This window comes from Gymnoscopelus microlampas (genome assembly GCF_963454915.1).
Source record: "Gymnoscopelus microlampas genome assembly, chromosome: 15".
In the NCBI taxonomy this organism is placed as follows: Eukaryota; Metazoa; Chordata; class Actinopteri; order Myctophiformes; family Myctophidae; genus Gymnoscopelus; species Gymnoscopelus microlampas.
The window spans coordinates 2,862,067-2,882,895 of record NC_139952.1 but is presented as its reverse complement, the minus strand read 5'-3'; the positions used below and the strand labels follow the sequence as shown (position 1 = coordinate 2,882,895).

General features: G+C 43.1%; 1 protein-coding gene across 1 annotated transcript; it reads left to right on the top strand.

Moving 5' to 3' along the window:
- The first annotated feature begins 13,321 nt into the window (after positions 1 to 13,321).
- LOC311061854 (glyceraldehyde-3-phosphate dehydrogenase 2) lies at positions 13,322 to 14,343 on the top strand. Its single transcript, XM_084080552.1, has one exon. It carries the CDS (start codon positions 13,333 to 13,335, stop codon positions 14,338 to 14,340), a length of 1,008 nt encoding a protein of 335 aa, XP_083936678.1. The 5' UTR covers positions 13,322 to 13,332; the 3' UTR covers positions 14,341 to 14,343.
- The last annotated feature ends 6,486 nt before the right edge of the window (positions 14,344 to 20,829 follow it).

Below are 20,829 nucleotides of genomic sequence, written 5' to 3'. Positions count from 1 at the left end.
TGCTTTTGCAGTGGGGTACAAGTTCTACTGCTTTGGATGGCATGCTAATGGCTACATGTACAACATGGGTCAGATTGAGGTGCATGTTTTCAACACAATGTCTTCACGTTGGACGACACTTCCCCCAGTACGAACTGTAAGAGGAGAACGTCCCCTTGAAGTACCCTCCATGCGCATATGGCAAACAGCCGTGGTGATAGAAGATACCATGTACATGTGGGGCGGGTGGATTCATTACAAACAGGAGTTCTGCAATGTTCTTTATGCATTTAATGTCGACACCCACAGATGGTTCAAGCTCGAGGTTTCTGGGACTGTTCCAGAGGCTAGGACCGGCCACACAGCCTGTGTCTTGGGGAAGGTTATGTATATCTTTGGAGGATGGAACAAGATGACTTACTTTAATGGCATCTACAAGTTGGACACCACCACAATGGTCTGGACTTTAGTTAACACCCGAGGCACTCCACCATCTGCTTCAGCATTTCACTCTACCACCATCATTGGGACAAAGATGTTTGTATTTGGAGGCAGAGGGTATCCGAACAAGATCTACCACAACATCATCAGTGTGTTTGACACAGAAACCAACTGCTGGCTGAGATCACTTTCTGCACCGCGTCTTCCAGAAGCCCGCTGGGGTCATTCAGCCTTTGCCTACAATAGAGAGATGTACATATTTGGTGGCCACAACTTTCATCTGGACCGCACCTTCAATGATCTGTGGAAGTTCAATCCAGAGACCTTCTCCTGGAAGAAGGTTGAGCCCAAGGGGAAAGGCCCATGTTCATGGATGTCTGTGATGTGCTGTTGCATGGTGAGAGATCGTATCATTCTCTTCGGAGGATACAGATACATATCCCCTCCAGTGGATGTTGAAGATGAAACTGACAACAAGATGTCTGACCTTTTGTACATCTTAGATTTGAGTCCTAGTCTGAAGACATTGTGCAAGCTAGCGGTTATTCAATATGATCTGGAGAAGTCAGGACTCCCACGCGACATCAGGTGGGAACTGGTAGCAATGACTAACAACAGCAACAAACGAAATAAATAAATAATAAATAATGTTGAAATGTTCATAGTTTGTAATTCAAACCAGTGCACAGCAGGAAAAAAAGCATGTTCCATCTGGCTCATGAATGCAATTACGAAGTACTATACAAACTAATATACAGAGTAAGAGTAATAAATCAAGGAGTACAATGGCTTGGGGAAGAAACTTTCACAGAACCTTTCACAGAACCTGGCAGTTCTGCACCATGGGTAGGTTACATTTAGTTGTACCAGTGATCGATGGTCAACCAACCAATAGTTGCTCTTTGGCACGTCTAAACCAACTGGACAGTAAGCTTGTAGATCTGCTATTGTTGACAAAAGTTCAACTATTATGACGCCCAGAATAGGGATGCTATAGGGTCTATGTGGTCACTAAACCCTTTATCACTATTCTTTCACAAGGCCATTAAAGACAAAAAAGCAGAACTGTTTTTTTTTTAAAGGAGCTGTTTTTGTTGTCTATGCTGCTAAGACATTAAATAAAATGGCAATGACTGTCCATTTTGTCCATTTGATAGCATTTATTGCTGGCATTTTTATTTAGGCCAATCGCTCAAACCGTGTTTTCGGCCTGTGTTTTCAACCACAACGGGCGAACAATAAAGTATAAATTGGGATTTTACTCTAACAATCGTTTACAACTGGCTACAGCAGTGGTTCCCAACCATATAGTCATGGACCTTTATGTTGGGTCACAGACCCAACAATCTGGGCCACAAGTAAATATAGATCACGATCACCCATTCTTGAGAATTGGAACATACCAAAACAACTTATTAACACACTAATCAAAAGAAACTAAATGTTTTGGGTGAAAATATACTTGTTACAGCCAGCCGTATTTTGTATGTATTATTATTTTGTATTTGGTTATAATTTGGAATATTTATGCTCACGTTTTGATACACATGTGAGTCCTTCAGACACACCAAAACCTCTCCCTCCAAAATTGGCTAAGCACACACACATCCCAGCTCGTCACGCCTCTCAACCAATCATATGCTTGGAAAAGTGATGGACCGTCATAAAGACCAATCAGAGGTAGTTAAAAGGAACACAGTCTGAAAATAAGTTAGACTGATCTCTTAAAGTGGTACTAGCTTCTAAAGATCTGTTGAAATTGCCTGCCTACTAAGGTTTTGAAATAGGCACATATATTAACGCTGGGGAAATTACCCAGGGGTTACAAACGTAATCATTTTTATTAAGCAAAAAGGTAGGAAGAAGTATAATGTGTCATGAAGTTAGCTTGGAATGGCTGATGTACAATTTACGGTACAGTTCTGTTGTAATTAGATGTAAAGTAACTTGTAGTAAGTGGAAATAACATAAAATGGCCTAATAAAGAACACATATGTTCTAACGAAAGCCTTACAGTAGCCTAACATCACATTGTGTATAGTTAGTAGTTGCGGGGTTGTAATGTGACGGTCAAGTAAGTGGAAATAACATTAACATTAGGCATTATAAAAAACATTTATTTCTTATTAGGCTTTGTTCTTATGCGATTTCTTATGTTCTAATTAGAAATTGAATGAAACGTAACAAAAAGTGTTATTAGAAATGGTGTTCTCTGCTATTAGACAGAAACAAACAAACACAGTTATACTCTAATTATGGAACATCATTCCTAGAGGCTAACAAAGCCTAATAAGACCTAACAAAGCCTAATAAGAACCCTGCAACAACTAACTACACAATGTGATGTTAGGCTACTATTAGTCTACTGTAAGGGTTTCGTTAGAACAAATGTGTTCTTTATTAGGCCTTTATTTAATGTTATTTCCACTTACTTCAAGTTACTTTACATCTAATTGCAACAGAACTGTCCGTAAATTGTACATCAGCCATTCCGGGCTAACTTCATGGCACATTATACTTCTGCCTACCTCTTTGCTTAATAAAAAATATTTTGTTGTTATTAGGAACAAATTACCTCTCATTACTACAGAACTGTACCGTAAGTTGTACACCAGCTATTCCGGGCCCACGTCATGACACATTATACATCTGCCCACCTTTTTGCTTAATAAAAATGATTATGTTGTTATTAGGAACAAAATACTTCTCATTACTACTCAAGTATGATTGATCCCCTGATGGTTGCTTATCACTGAGGGTTGTCAGGTGTGGTTTCACAAATGTCAACGAGGTCATTGTGACCTTGTGTCGTTTGATGTTTGAAAATAGCATCTTTCACTCAAAGATATACGGAGCCCTCCAGTGGCCATTGAGGGGAATTTTGTTTTAATGCGTTCCCTCGCATTACTAATCCGAGGCCACGCATTAGTAATTTGAGGCCTCAAATTAGTATCTTGTTAATTTGAGGGAACAAGTTACCTAATTCATTCCCTCAAATTAACTAATTTGATGCCTCAAATTACTAATGTGTGGCCTCGGATTAGTAATGCGAGAGAACAAATTAGTATTTCGAGCCCACAAAATACTAATTCGAGGCCACAATATAGTTAGGATGACTTTACTTTACTTGTACTTAAATACAGTACTTGAGTAAATGTACTCAGGCCATATTTAGAGATATTTTTACTTGGATTATGCAGCATAATAGTTTATGTGCATTCATCATATTCTTTATTATGGTGGAGAAATTGATGCTATTAAAGGATTATTGTAATAATATTATCATTATTCTTTGCATACTGATGAAGTATATTTTATGGTCCAAGAGCGGCTATACTTAGTTTCCTGGGAGAGGTTCAAGGAGAAAGGGTTCCAGTCAAGGTTTTGAAGTCAGAGCATATTTTATTTACGCCCGACAGGCTAACTTCCATTTAGGTCTGATCAGCAGCACGCCCAGTCACATAGCAAGCACATTACTTTATACACTGTTCACCTTCTGCCAACAAGGGAGGGGTCAGGTAGTTTAAGCCCAGTCCCTAATCCCTGTAGGCCTTTCACACACACACATAATGAATATGACATGAATACTGGAGTTTGGTGACCGAGCCGCCGCCAACATCCTGGTATAACACATTAGCATGTCCTTACAGTGTAACAACTTGTCTTATTTCCAATTAAAAACTTGACTATTACATAAAGTCTTGCTTAGTATTTGTAGAAAATCCTCTCACTCTCTTGCTGGGAGTGGGTGGAGTTGGACCCTGTGGTTCTAATAATTTCACTTAGTGGTGGGCGGAGTCTGGTTTTAGCCTAATTTGGCACACCTGAGGTAGGTCTATATAGGCCCAGGTAGTGTCAGACCAAACATTTGTCTGAAGGGGGAAGAGGTGCTGCTGGCTAGTGCTCCCATGTTGTATGTCCACTTGATGCATTATAAGTAAGTTCTGTTTGTTTCCTGTTTATTAGTACATATATTCCTTTTGATTATTAGTATGTTTTCTTCCTGTTTATTAGTACATATGTTCCTTTTGATTATTAGCATGTTTGTTCCCTGTTTATTAGTACATATGTTCCTTTTGATTATTTGTTTGCTTGTTTCCTGTTTATTAGTACATAATGTTCCTTTTGATTATTTGTTTATTTGACATTTATGCCTTAGCTTGTACTGATTGTTACTATTCTTCCTTTAATACCTAGTTCAATCATCATCTCCACCATATCATCATCATCATCATCATCATCATCATCATCATCATATGTGTTGTACACAGACTGGCAATAAATTTGCAACTCTCAATCCTGGTCTGGTCCAACTGCTCTTGCCGGCATGGTGTCGGGGTGTATAATTTAGCCATGCAGTGAACACCACAAAGCTAAAGACATTTTACATGGTCCTTCGAAGCGGATACTCTGCCACCAGATATGGGCCAGATTTGACAGCCACCACCAGCGTTGGAAGTCCAAGTACACCGTGCCATGCAGCCATGGCCCCAGCACCACCTCAGATGCAGCGATGGCCCCAGCCTTTCTCCAGGCGCCCCCTGCGCCTCCCCTCCAAGTGGTGCCGCCAGAGAGTCCTCTCCGGCACCAGCTCCCCTCCAAGCGCCCCCCCTCCAAGTGGTGCCGCCAGAGTCCTCTCCGGCACCAGCTCCTCTCCAAGCTGGTTGGAGAGGAGCTGGTTGGAGAGGAGCTGGTTCACCAGACTCCTCCCACCCTTCCGCCCTGCCTGGGGTTGTCTGCCCTTATGGGGCGGTTGAAGACGTGGTGCCTTCCTGTTTATAGCCAGCCCCGAACTGACACTAAGGACAATGGCATTTTCTTTTTATAATCAAATAGATGATATTTGATGGGGCGGCTGTAGTCTGGTTTTAGCCTAATTTGGCACACCTGAGGTAGGTCTATATAGGCCCAGGTAGTGTCAGACCAAATATTTGTCTGAAGGGGGAAGAGGTGCTGCTGGCTAGTGCTCCCATGTTGTATGTCCACTTGATGCATTATAAGTAAGTTCTGTTTGTTTCCTGTTTATTAGTACATATATTCCTTTTGATTATTAGTACTAGAAGTTCGGCCGGCTGCGCCGGCCTCACATCTAGCGCCCACGCCCACGTAGCGTCCACGCCCACGCCCACGTAGCGCCCACGCCCACGTAGAGACCACTTGGCAGCGCCGATCACTGGCGTAGCGTCATGAGGGCTAGTGGGGCCATGGCCCGGTCAGTGAAGATTTGCCAGGAAAATGAATTCTGCTCCGACAACAATAGACACAGCCGCCGGCCGCCAGTGACGTTACTGAAGTGATACATTGGCTGGCCCATTCACACCTTTTACAAAGCTAAAGCTGCCTACTCCTGCCTATCAATGGTCCAAGTGTGACCTGTAAAGTAGCCTAGCGTAGTCTGTAGGAGACATAAGCATGTCCTAAGAGGAGTCCAAAAGAGAATGGATCCTGGGAGTCATGAATTAAATTACAGAGGTGAGTAAATAACTACATGTGCTCAAGTACTGCACTTTACTGGATATCTATCTATCTATCTATCTATCTATCTATCTATCTGTCTATCTCTCTATCTCTATCTCTATCTCTATCTATCTCTCTCTCTATATATATATACATATCTAAATGGCGAAATGGCTGGGGGGAAATGGGCAATATATTGTTATTTAATATTGTTATTTTATTATGAGTATTAATAAGTTCTGATGATTAATTATATCATATGATTATAATATTTGATTAAGATATATGATCTTATAATAATCATGGGGCATGTATAATCATTATCTAATAATCAAATAATAATACAATGAGTCATCACATCTTTTCGGTGGCGGGTGTTATACGGAAATGTGTGACCCTGTACAATCTGGTCAAAATGGCGGCCGTTTGTGTGTTGTTGCGCTCGTACACACACACACACACACACACACACACACACACACACACACACACACACACACACACACACACACACACACACACACACAAGGAATGTGTTTGGAGATGGCGGCTGTTTTTGTGTGTTTGCACAACAGTGCATGTGGACACACGAATGGTGAGTTGGATGCGTCTTTTAATAATCAGAAGACGCACAGTACTGCACACACACACACACACACACACACACACACACACACACAGACACACACACACACACACACACACGCGTGTTGAAGTAATTTCCGTGTGCGCGCGCACACACACACATCTACAAACGGAGACGGCGTGTATTGAAATGGGGGCAGAGGTTCTGAATTGGCATCCAGGGAGTGTGTGCACAGTTTCGCTGCGAGCAAGGCAACGATGCGGGAGATTAGCTATCCACAGACGGACGGACAGGGGGTAAAACATACTCTGGCGCCATGCCTTTCGGCCTGGCGGAGACAATGAAAAAGCTAAAGTAAAGGAAAAGACCATTACTGCAACAAAATAAAACATTGGGCACATTGTCAAATAATATAAGAAAGAGGCAAACATGTTGAAAATAGCCGATCTGCAAGCTCGCAACGCCTCTCAACGTGAGGGTTGTGAGCTTGTAGATCTGCTATTGTCACAATATTGACTTGTGGAACGGAGTCAAACAAAATGGGGGGGTCCCCAGTTCAAATATGATGGGGGGGGGGGGGGGGGGGGGGGCGGGGGATAGCCACTGCCCTAGTCGGACCGAAATTATCTGAAATTACAACATAATGCAGCCTAAACGTGCGTTGCACGGGGCGGTCCTGCCATTACGTTACATACCACAACATACATCATCTACAATGGACTAACGGAGCAGCAATAATAACATTCACCACACGAATATTGTTGACAAAGTGATTGCACAGCCGCTGCAGGTATGACAACCACGTTAGCGTTAGCTACATGGCAACTATCACAGCGCCCTGTCTGTCGTCGCTGCGACTGACTGATGGCTACAGCCATAGATATATGTAAACACTACAGCAAGCTCTCTGCGATGCCATTGTCTGGAAACTGCTCTTAGCGTGACAGGACCAATGAGAGTGAGCGCTTTCGTTGTTGCTAAGATACGGTGCATGGCACACGGCGTCTCTACCCCATAGCTTGTAGATCTCTCACACATGATTGGCGTAGGCTGCGTTGCCAGGTCTGACTTTGTGTCTAAGCAATGGTCGGCTTATTTTTGCGCGCCTTTGGGCTCGTTCGCATAGTGCGCACGGCAGCGCTTGTTTAGCGTACGTCAGCGCGACGTGGCAACGGACGTGGCAACGTGAAAGGGTGGTCACTTATGATTGGCTGGTGAAAAGAAACACCCGGACGTGAATTTTGAGGTGGCGAAGTGATTTGCATAAGTATTGGAGCATAATGCGTTTGATATTAATTGTACATCCTGCAAGTACAGTGATGGGATGCGAAGCAGCTGGTTTGACAGGCAGAATATTGAGGAATTTTGGGGGAAAATGTGGAGTTAGTTGGGCCATGTGTCTGCTTGGCCATTGAGGCGATACACTCGTGTACACTCCATGACTGTGGCCGTCAATTATGGTAGCAAGATGTTTGTTTCCTGTTTATTAGTACATATGTTCCTTTTGATTATTAGTATGCTTGTTTCCTGTTTATTAGTACATAATGTTCCTTTTGATTATTTGTTTATGACATTTATGCCTTAGTTTGTACTGATTGTTACTATTTTCCTTTAATACCTAGTTCAATCATCATCTCCACCATATCATCATCATCATGTGTTGTACACAGACTGGCAATAAAACCATTTGCAACTCTCAATCCTGGTCTGGTCCAATTGCTCTTGCCGGCATACTGGTGTCGGGGTGTATAATTTAGCCATGCAGTGAACACCACAAAGCTAAAGACATTTTACACTCACCAAGAAGAAGGACATCTCTGCACAGCTAAAGCCGAAGTGTGCAGAAATGACAAAGTTTTGCCAGTACAGATGCCCCACTAGTAGCAAGAGTAGATGGGTCAGCTCCGCAGCGTGCTCGCTCTGATACATGCACTGTCTCGTTTAGACAATCATGGTACAAGCCTTATTACCACACAACATACAATGAACCTCCAAGCAAGTCAGTGGTGAATGACATCATGGTGTGGAGGCCATGCGGCAGAAGAATATTCCATTTTCCTTTCTTGTTGGCTCACTCAGCTCAAGGCGGAGAATCCAGAAATGTTCCAGGACATCCTCCAATCCTCGTACCTTTCCACCAGCTGATGTCCTACGTATACTGTATGCCATCTACAAGCGATTCAAGGGCTCTGGAATGGCAGACACTCTGGTTACAGCAGGGGTAGTAAGGGTGACACATGAGTTGACCTTTAAATTCACCTCAAGCAACTAACCTTTCTAGCTTTGCATACAGAATACTATTTTATGTTAGGCTATAGTGCAAAATTATTTTTGGTTCGTTATGAAAATGTGATGGGATGAACTGGACACCATATTCTAAGTAGCCTACACTATTTAATGGGAAACCGCAAATCAGTAACTGTTGTTTACACACAAACATTGGGCCCGATTCATGAACCGTACTTACGAACAAATTTGTTCTTAGACTCACTTAAGAAGTTTTTTTAAGAGATTTTGGCATTCACAAATGTTTTCTTAGCTGTGATTTGTTCTTAAGTTAAGAAGAAATCTACGCATACTAGAGAGCACTCTTAGGGTGGCCTTTGAGTTCTTAAGTGTGATATGTTTGTGCAAAAATAATTAATTCTCGAAGTTTCTTCAATTCTACAGTTGTATAATATAGGATTTAAATTACAATAATATTTTTATCATATCTTTAGAGCAAAAAAGGTTCTCAAAGGTGTGGTCTGGGGACCCCCAGGGGTTCTTGAAACTGTTCCAGGGGGTCCACAGCAAACGAGGAACAGTTTAATCACTTTAACCCTATTTTATACTTTGTTTGAAAATAGCTGATCTACAAGCTCACAACGCGTCCCATTACTGGCAATTTTGAACTTGTAGATCGGCTATTTTCGAAACATTTTGATAAATCTTGAAAACATTTCCCTGGCCTAGCAGAAAATATTTTCAGGTGGGGGTCTGCAGCCAAATGCATCTAACCCAAACAGACCCGGTTGAGTTGAAGCCCAAGCCCCATACCCACCCCATAACCCCCCACCCAACCCACCCCCATCGCCCCCCCATACCCCCACCCCCATATCCCGACATTCGCCACACCCCCATTTTCAAGTCCCCTTCCTACCTGAAAGCCCCCCTATACCCACCCGTCACACCCATCCCCGCAGCCCCCTACACCCCTCCTTGCACCACCATATCACCCACCACACCCCTATTTCCACCCCATTACATACCAAGTAGCTGCTACCTTAAAGACCCTCTATATCCACCCACCAGCTTTCAGTACTAAAATGTTTTATATTCCCTACTAACGCTACTCCTGAACATGAAATATGGATAACATTTTTAACAGCTAATTTCAGCAAATTTACATTGATATCGAGTGGTGATATGTTGATTAATGTGAGAGAAATAATAAAATACATTCATTAATTAAATAAAATAATTTGCTGTTCACTTCAGAAGTACCTCCACAGAAATATTTATTTATTTTTATGTTTGGAGTCTGGTGTTCCACCATCTTTAGGCTTTAGTTTAGGTATTCTTTACTTCATTCTCTCAACTTTATTTCTCTGTGTGATTTCCTGTGATTTCTGTGTGCAGCAATCACACACAGGTGTGACTGCAGGCAGAGCCTAAGAACATTTCATGAATCTGACTCGACTTCTCTTAGGAATTCACTTAGGAAGAAATTTAAGAAGACAACTTACGAATTTATTGCTGAATGAGGCCCATTGACTTTATTGACCTCAGAGATTACTTCTGTGTACTCATACTGTATATTATTCAACTCATCATGAGCAGAGCTTTCATTACAGCCTAATATGAAGGCTCTGTGACGATTTTGAAAAAAAAAAACTTTTGGAGCTCATAATTGGCAGCCATCTTGCATTTGAAGGTCAACAATAGGTCAAATCATTATATGAACACCAAATATGTATTCCTTGACCGAAATAAGCTCTGAAACCATGTATTGTGCATCATTGTAGGTCAAACCATTAAAAAGTTCATTTTCATGGCAGGCATTTTGGATTTTGGTCTCTCACAAAGTTTCCCCGCCCCTTTTAAAAATACACCCCGGACAAATTTGTTTAATAACCCTCCTAGATGACAAATCCATTGAGAAACGGACCTTTGCTCTCCACGGTCACGGAAGTGCCAAAAATGACCCTACTAGTTACTGTGCAGTCAGAAAGTATTTCATTGTCTCCGCCAGGCCGAAAGGCATGGCGAGAGAGTATGTTTTGCCCCATGTCCGTGTGTCCGTGTGTGTCCTTCTGTCTGTGACCAGCTAATCTCCGGCACCGTTGGCCCGGTCACTGCGAAACTGTGCAAACACAATCTGTGGATGCCAATTCAGAACCTCTGGCCTTCATTTTTCAGATTGGCCTGTTATAGCGCCACCAGAGGCCAATTTGTGCAAAACACATTTTTTTATACTACTCCTACAGATTTTGGCCAAACTGATTTCCCATATTCTATCCTATCCTGATTGCCTAAGATTGGCTTCCAAAGTTTGCAGGATTGGTTTGTTTTCAACTAAATGCCTCAAATCCTGAACGCTGCATGCAATTTTAGTGCAATTTAGCACGCATAGTCCCACTAGGCCGAGGAAGAAATGAAAATGTTCAAATCAGCCTCATGGTGGCGCTATAACAGGCCGTGAAACTTTGCACGCACACTCCCTAGAGGCCAAGGATAAAACTTTGCCCTGCATTTTTCAGCTCTGCCTTTTAGAGCGCCACCAGAAGGCCGATTTGTGCAAAACACATCTTTTGATAATACTCCTACAGATTTTGTCCAAACATCACGCAAATCGGTAAACAGTATCTCTATAGTCATGTGATCAACACAGAGTTGTCCAATGTTTCATATTCCATCCTAATTGGCTAACATTGGCTTCCAAAGTTTGCAGGATGCCACCAGCAGGCCTAATTTAACAAAACACATTTTTTGGAACAAAATGCCTCCAATCATGAATGAAGTGTCTGATTGCAGTGACAGGCCTAAGAAGAAATGGCACCCTTTTCACATTGGCCTATTATAGCACCACCAGGAGGCCACAGTAACTTACCTGACCTGGCGGAGACCTGTGCTCAGAGGAGCACTTTTTCTAGTTTTCTGCTGTGTTGCTTTTGGATGTGCACACAGTATAATGTTATAGAGATATCTAAAGAGCACAATGGATTACATGTCTTATTTTATCTTCCTGGATCATATATGTCTTATTTTATCTTCCTGGATCGTTTATGTTACAAAGGTTGCAGTCGTTCATAAATAGTGTTTGTTCATAAGCTGGTATGCCTGGCTCTCATCAACTACAACGCATTCCATCAAACTTGTGGCTGCAGTTTGCCACCCAGTGCGACAAATCTGCCAGCTGGAATTGCTGGACAGAGAAAATTACATAGATGACCTTGATGACCTTCCTTGATCTATATTCCTTGGCTGAGAAGGTCTAGCACCTGTTAAACCCATTATTTTGTCATTTTGTAAATACATGTAAATCATTTAGTTGTCAGGTCCACATTGGCTACATCCAGCCACAGTACCACCACTACTTTAAGCAGTCAACATCAACAGACGCGACCAAGTGGTGAAATTAGTGCTGTTTTAAGCAAATGTTGGCCTGGTTATGCAGTGGTGGAAGGTAACTAAGTGCATTTGCTTGGCTACTCTAGTTTTGGGGTATTAGTGCTTTTCTTGAGTGTTTCTAATCTCTAGTGCTTTTGCTTCTGCTCCACTGCGTCTCGGAGGCGGGTGTTGTGCTTTGCTCCACTGCAATTGTTTGAAGGCTTTGGTTACTGGTTACTTTGTAGATTTGGATTGTTATTATGGGAAATACAGTGGCCACGTCAGCCCTATATACATTTCGGCCATTTGGGGGTAGCGGATCTACAGGCTTCGCATTGTGGGCTTGTGGATCTGCTATTTTGAAAAGATATTTATACATTTGAAAACTTGTGAAATGGGACATTCGGCATACTGAGTGCTTTCACTTTTGGTGCTTTGGGTGCATTTTGATGCCAGTGCTTTTGTACTTTTTCGGGGGCAGCCCAAAACATATGTCATGAACAGGGACACGGTGTAAACATGTACCGGAGGGGTATTATTGCCATTAGCAGTGGTCACGGTCATCCAAAAATCCAGGCAGGCTTTAACTGCATGTATTGAATATTCAGGGAATACTTGCCAGCATTAGCCATACATGGATACCACCGCAAGGTGGGCCCTGGCAGGATGCCCGGAAACCCATATAAGGGGATGAATGATCTATTCAGTCCCGACCCTTAGTGACCTATTCGATCCCAACCTTCCCATATATGGAGATCCCCATAAATGGAGGCAACCGACCTACCCAAGTCTGACATCATAGAATCTCTCCTAGACTTCTATACATGGAGATAACTAACATACCTAGCTCTGACATCAGATAACCCCTCCTGGAACCCCATACATGGAGCTAACCAAAACTTCCAGGACTGATCTTTTTTTTTTTTTAATACAAATCTTTATTTATAATCTCATGAAATACAATTACAATACAAAACAAAACAAACACAAACAACATACACAAACAAAGAAGTTATCAATACATATATACATATATACATATAACATCATCAGAGCCAGGGGGATCTATTAACAGAAAAAAATAAAGCACAAAAAGACAGTTCTTGCAGCTTTCTTACTTTTAGAGTCATGACTGACATCACCGCAATGACACCAGTGCCGCAGCCAACGATATAAAAGGCAACAGAACTCCCAGGTTAGCTCAGTTCCATCAGCGATAACCAAGCGACCTTAACTCTCTCAAGAGGAATAAGAATCAATATAACCCTAAAGTAACGATGTCTGAACTCTGTGTTGGAATCAACGGCTTCGGTCGAATTGGCCGTCTCGTTCTGAGGGCTTGTCTCCAGAAAGGCATCAAAGTTGTGGCCATTAATGACCCCTTCATTGACATGCAGTACATGGTCTATATGTTCAAGTATGACTCCACCCACGGCCGCTACAATGGCGAGGTCTCCCACCAGGACAACAAGCTCATGGTCGACGGAAACGCCATCTCCGTGTTCCAGTGTATGAAGCCAGCAGAGATCCCCTGGGGTGATGCTGGAGCAAAGTACGTTGTTGAATCCACCGGAGTCTTCCTCAGTGTGGAGAAGGCCTCTGCTCACATCCAGGGCGGAGCTATGCGTGTGGTAGTCTCTGCCCCCTCCCCTGATGCCCCCATGTTTGTTATGGGAGTTAACCAGGACAAATACGACCCCTCCTCCATGACCGTCGTCAGCAATGCCTCCTGCACCACCAACTGCTTGGCTCCCCTGGCAAAAGTCATCCATGACAGCTTCGGCATTGATGAGGCTCTTATGACCACTGTGCATGCATACACAGCCACCCAGAAGACAGTGGACGGTCCCAGTGCCAAGGCGTGGCGTGACGGACGAGGCGCCCACCAGAACATCATCCCTGCTTCTACTGGAGCCGCCAAGGCTGTAGGGAAGGTCATCCCCAACCTCAACGGTAAGTTGACAGGCATGGCGTTCAGGGTGCCCGTTTCCGATGTGTCCGTCGTTGACCTGACATGCCGTCTGTCTCGCCCTGCGTCCTACGCTGAGATCAAGCAGGCAGTGAAGACCGCCTCAGAGGGCCCCATGAAGGGGGTGCTGGGATACACCGAGGACCAGGTGGTGTCGTCAGACTTTGTCGGTGACACCCACTCCTCCATCTTTGATGCCGGCGCTGGCATCTCCCTCAACGACAACTTCGTCAAACTCATTTCCTGGTACGACAATGAGTTTGGCTACAGCCACCGCGTGGCCGACCTGCTGGTGTACATGCATTCCAAGGAGTAGGCGGCCACTCCTGCAAACTTTAGGTGTCAATGTTGGCCAATCAGGATGGAATATGAAAAATCAAACAGATCCATCTTGATCACATGACTATAGATATCATGTGTTCTGATTTGCGTGACATTTGGATACAATCTGAAGGCTTAATCTCAAAAAATGTGTTTTACATAAATCGGCCTCCTGGTGGCGTTATAAAAGGCTAATGTAAAACATGCAGGGCAGATGTTTTTTGATGTATTAGCCTCTAGGGAGTATGCGTGCAAAGTTTCACAGATCGGTGCAGTTATAGTTTAAAACGCAAATTGGCCTTTTAAAGCACCACCATGAGGCTGATTTGAAAATGTTCAAGCGGCATTTCTTCCTCTGCCTAGTTAGAATGTGCGTGTGAAATTTCATGGAAATCGCAAGCTGGGTTCATGATTTGAGGCATTTAGTTGAAAACGGACCAATCCTGCAAACTTTGGAAGCCAACCTTAGCCAATCAGGATGGAATATGGAAAATCAGACAGATCCGCGTTGATCACATGACTATAGAGATACTGTGTACTGATTTGCGTGATGTTTGGATAAAATATGTATGAGTAATGTAAAAAAAAAGGTTTTGCACAAATCGGCCTCCTGGTGGCGCTATAACAGGGTCATGTAAAAGTCATGTTAAATTGGGGCAGTGGTTCTGAATTGGCATCCAGGGAGTGTGTGTGCACAGTTTTGCAGCGACCGTGCCAACGGTGCCGCAAAAAGCCATTACAAATGAATCAATAATAATCACATAATAATGCTCCTCGGAGCACAGGTCTCCGCCAGGTCAGGTAGGTTATTTTGGCCTCCTGGTGGCGCTATAATAGGCCAATGTGAAAAGGGTGCCATTTCTTTTTTTTTCGTGCACGGCAATCGGACACTGCATTCATGATTTGAGGCATTTTGTGTTAAAAATGTGTTTTGCTAAATTTGACCTGCTGGTGGCGCTACAACAGGCCATGTTAAAAGGGTAGCATTTGTTCCTCAACATAGTGTGAATGTGCGTGGAAAGTTTCACCCCAATCAGACGTTGCGTTCATGATTTGCGGAATTTTGTTCAAAACAAGCCACCACTGCAAACTTTAGATGGCAATCTTAGCCAATCAGGATGGAATATGAAAAATCAAACAGATCCGTCTTGATCACATGACTATAGAGATCATGTGTACCGATCTGCGTGAAATTTGGATAAAATGGGAAGGAGGTTGCATGCTGTGATCATGATTTGAGACATTTTGTTCAAAACGGAGCACTCCTGCAAACTTTGGAAGCCATTTTTAGCCAATCAGGATGGAATATGAAAAATCTGATAAACAGGTTTCGTTTAATGACTATAGAGATACTGTGTACCGATTTGCGTGATGTTTGGACAAAATCTGTAGGAGTACTGTCAAAACATTTGTTTTGGAAAAAGCGGCCTCCTGGTGGCACTATAACAGGCCCACGTGAAACATTTGGGGCAAAGGTTCTGAATTGTCATCCAGGGAGTGTGTGTGCACAGTTTCGCTGCGATCAAGGCAACGGTGTCGGAGATTAGCTGTTCACAGACGGACACACACACACACACACACACACACACACACACACACACACACACACACACACACACACACACACACACGGACGGACACGGACGGACAGGGTGCAAAACATACTCTCTTGCCATGCCTTTTGGCCTGGCGGAGACAACAACAATTAAAATATCACTTTCTGGTAGTCTTTCCCAACAATCCATAATCCTTCTACTTGTTGTCAATTTTAGAGCAGAATGAGATATAAGGTGTCTGACTAAACCTGATAAATAGGCCATAAGGGGTAAAACCCCCTATTTAACCTACCACCAGGTCGGGAGCTCCTATCCTAATCACACACTAAGTTATTGGCTGATTTTCCCACCCTATCTATTATTCAAGTATCGAACTGCCATAATAGCACAAGCAGATTGTCTCCAGATTGGGTAATATGGCTAGAATACTCCTAACAGATCTTTAGGTATCTAACTATAGCGTGCAAAGAGCCACATTTTCACTCTGTGCACACCTTTTTAACTCTTTAATAGCCGATCGACAAGCTCACAACGCCTCACGCTGCGAGGCGTTGTGAGCTTGTAGATCTGATATTACCCCCCCCCCCCTCAGAGGAATACTGGGTTCAAGTGAATATTGTAAGATAAAATAACATTAAAAAGGTTCCTATCACACAAAGATTTGGCAGTCCCCCTGTAGTGAATCTGAGGACCACCTAGGGTTCCTGGACCCCCTGTTGAAGATGCACCTACACATAGAGAGCTCATAACGCGTTGCATCAGGACCCCTTGTGGTATTGTTTATCTGCTATTGTCATGTGACGCAGACGCATTTTAAGCATGTGTATCTCCCATTTTCAACATGCAAAAAATAATAAAATGAGGCCTAATGTCTCCTGTTTGGGAACTCCTTGAAATAATGCATGTTCCACATGAAAAACAAATCTGCTTTGCGCTAAGATAGGTACACTCATGCACCAACAACCTGTACCCAATGGTTTCGTGCAATGCGTACCATTAACACCCCCGACTGGAAAATGCTGGTCTCTGTTCTGTACTAACAGCATTGAAGTGGACAGTGACATGGGCATATTCATGAAATTGTTGTTCTGATGTCAAATGTTTCACTCTTGCAGATCTCATGAGGAACCCAGTGATTTGCCCACCGTGACGAACATTCATAGGCTGTCGGGACTGCATGGTGGAGTTGGTCGTCAGACATCAGAACAAATGCCCCCATTGCCGTCGTCCGGATCTGACGGGCAGAATGTTTGAACCGGTGGGACTAGAAGACATATTTGATGTACACAGGGACAACATTAGGGACTGACTGACTGACTGACGGGCATTACAGACAGACGCATTTCAGACAGACGGGCATTACAGGCAAGCATTTCAGACAGACGGTCAAAGCATTTCAGGCAAGCATTTCAGACAGACGGGCATTTCAGACAGACGGGCATTTCAAACAGACGAGCATTTCAGCCAAGCATTTCAAGTAATTTCATGTTACTTAAAAGGCTCTTCAGTAATGTGAGTATGCGTTGTTTGGAGGCTGTAATTACCACTGTAGCAGACAGAGGGCATTGTTGGATGAGAGAAGAAGCTTTTCTCCGGTGTATGTTATGAATGTGTTATTAATACCCAGAATGTTTCAGCATTATAGCTGTATTTGCAATGCTTTTCTGTTATGTGCAATGCATACGTTTTCCTCTCCTCTTATCATTGAAGCGTTAACTGTAACCATCCCTGTTTTGTAAGGGAGTTATGCCATCCTTTTCATGTTTCACTAAAGCATTTCAGACAGACAGACGGGCATTTCAGACAAGCATTTCAGACAGACACGACAGATGGGAGTCGGGTCTATGTATTTTTCAGCTCGGAAGCTAAATAGCATGGACAATTATCAGTGGCTTGCACAGACATTTTGAGGGGCAGGTGCTCAAGTGGAAAAAAAGGGCACCTTCTGCAGCGTGGAGTGGTTTGCCCGCGCGCACATTTTGTTCGTTTATTTTCGTTTTTCGGTTACTTTATTTCGGTTTTAGGGTTAGGGTTAGGTTATGGTTATGTTATTTAATTCATTCTTATTTTTGCCTGATTTTACTGATTTATTATCAAAAAATGTATTATTTTAACTTTTTTTTTTATTGTTCTAAATTACTTAGGGGGTTCAATCTGAAGCTAGGGGAGGACAAACCCCCCCCGTCCCCCCCGGGAATATTGACGCCCCTTGTGGAACCGCCGGCTGCCTTATTAGTGTGAGATTTATTAAAGGCACATCTTGTATGTCGTAATTGCATATATATATTTATTTCAATAGCCATATGCTGTCTGATGCAGATGTTTATAATAGGTTGGTTTCTGGTAAATTATTGTAACAATTTAAATAAGCAACAACAGAACAAACAAAGATTGTAGTGCCACATTGTGCATGCTTTAGTGTCTATGAAATAAATAACTGACTAAATAATGACTTAAGTGAGCATCGATTGATTGACTGACTACTTTATTAACAAGTGACTTTTAAGACCCTTTTAATACCTCAGAAATAAATAAAATGAAATGAAAAAATTGCAATACTGCATCAAAAGTAGTTGAGAACCACTGGGCTAACACAAACAGAGATAACACAGGGATTTTACATAACAAAAGATTGTGGCGTCAACAGAAAATTCCTTAATCAGTATATTTAACATAGCTATAAAATACAATAAAGCTAATAAACTAAAGTGAATAATACTTTGGATGAATGTGAATATTTGTTGCGAGACTTGTGACAACAAATCAGCTCTGTTCTTCATGGAGTCTAGAATGTTTTGACAATCTGTAGCAGCAGTGCCCTCTAGCCAGAGCATGTATGATTTCAAACTTTTTCAAAGAATAAAGGAGTCTCCATTGTGGTCTTATTATCATTGTCTTTCTCCTACTTTAAAGGAGCATCCTCCTTGGTGCCATGTCTTTGAATATTCTGATGACCTCACTATGCTTGATCTGGATGTCTGTCTCTATGGCAATCAGGAGAAGGTCAGAGAGCCGTTCTTGTCCACATAGACTTCTCAGTTGGTTCTTGATAATGTTCAGCTTGAACATTATCAAGAACTGTTGTCACTGGCAGTGTTGCATAGATTTGTATCATCTTCACAAAGGCTGGAAAGATGAGCTGGCCCCTGTTTTCCCTCAGTATGGCAAAGATTTCTTTGAGGTTTTCTGAAGTAAAGCTGGAGTGGAGGACCTTCAGTTCTGCCTGCAGCTGGTCCTCGTCTTCTCCATACAAATCACAGAGGATGTGGACAGCTTCCTTTGCTTCTGCGTCTGGGTTGCTTACCCACTTGGCATGTACTGTTAAGGGGTGGAAGGACTGGATGATTTTGTCAGTGGGACTTCCACTTCCAGGTTTGTTCCCCTTGAATCTCCTCTTAAGCTCCTCAGTCATACTATCCAGAAAGGAGTAGTACACTAGTACTCCTGAAGTATGCCTGCACAGACTCAAACTGAGCACCTACTTGAGACACTGTTGGGCCGTGTTGCAAGCGCATTGGCACTTTCCACTTCCTCTCTTGACCAGGCACTACAGTAGGTACTTCAATGTCGAGGCTCTCTGCCTTCTCTGATGAACATTTAAATATTTCCCCAAACCTCTCCTCAGACCTCATGGTTTTCAATGTGCGAAGCACACCATCAATCACCTTGTAGGCAGTGGAGTGGTCCAAGCCTTCTTCCTGCAGAGGATCTGATGCCACAGCAGTGACTTTGAACACTGGCGTGGCGATTTCCAGGCAGAGAAGGAATATGAAGTTGATCGTATTTCTGTACATCTGAGCATCACCTCGGGCCAGGTCAGGTGGATCGATGTCAATGATGTCATCAAGGAGCTTCAAAACAGCATTCAGATTTCTCTGAAGGGCCTTCAGTGCTGCCTCCCTGCATGCCCATTGGGTATGCTGGAGCTCCAGAACACGCTGTCCAGGATACAGAGACTGCTGGCATTTCACCAAGGCAGCATGGCGCTTTGGGGAGCCATTGCAAAAAGCATATCATATCTCCACAATGTTGAAGAATGTGATAAAATGCTTGTTGGACTTTGAAGCTTCCACCAGGACCAGATTTAGGCAGTGTGCTTTGCAGTGCACATGGAGGGCTTTCTCATTGTGTGCACGTAAGCTGGCTTGAAGACCTTTATACATGCCACTCATGTTGGCTTCTCCATCGTAGCCTTGGCCATACAGATTTTTCAGCTCTAGGCCATTCTTCTGGAGAAGTGAGAGTACAGTTTTCTCCAGCTCCTGACCTGTAGTTGTATCAACAGTGCCTGCCTACCTCAATGAATCTCTCTTTGATTTCCATCTCATGGAAATATCACACCACAAAGGACACTTCTTCTTTGCGGGAAACATCTGAGGTTTCATCAAGGAGGATGGCAATAATGTCAATTTGGCTCCTATTGGAAAGCGCTGACACCTGGGGCCTTCTCTTGGTTGCTTTCACTTGGGCAACTTTCTCTGTATGCATATTCAGCACACTCATATTTGGCAAATAAATTCACCAAGAAAGTTACCTCGGTTGGTACTGGACTCGCTCTCATCACTGCCTCGGAAAGCTTGTCCCTGTTGTGCAAGATATAATGTGATATCGATCAACCTGGTCAGGATCTCTCTGTTAGTCTGCCTCTCTTGCTCTCTAACCTCCACCCCATTCACACCTGAGACATCTAATGCAGACTGGAGTGGCTTTTCTTGATAGTTGGTCCAATTAACCATGCTTGTCATGTGCCTCTCTGTGCATGAATGTTGCTTTATTTTTTCAAGAGCAGTGTTCCACCTCCTTACGCCATCAGTCGTCCATGCTGTTCTACTTTTGTACTTTTCCTCAGAGTGGAAAAGCCGACAACTAAAACAGTGCATTGAATCGGGAGGCATACGTAAGTCCGACATCCCATTTCTCCGACTATG

Bases quoted from the DNA above. Each gene is read 5' to 3' on its own strand.
- LOC311061854 (XM_084080552.1), top strand. From the start codon at position 13,333: ATGTCTGAACTCTGTGTTGGAATCAACGGCTTCGGTCGAATTGGCCGT.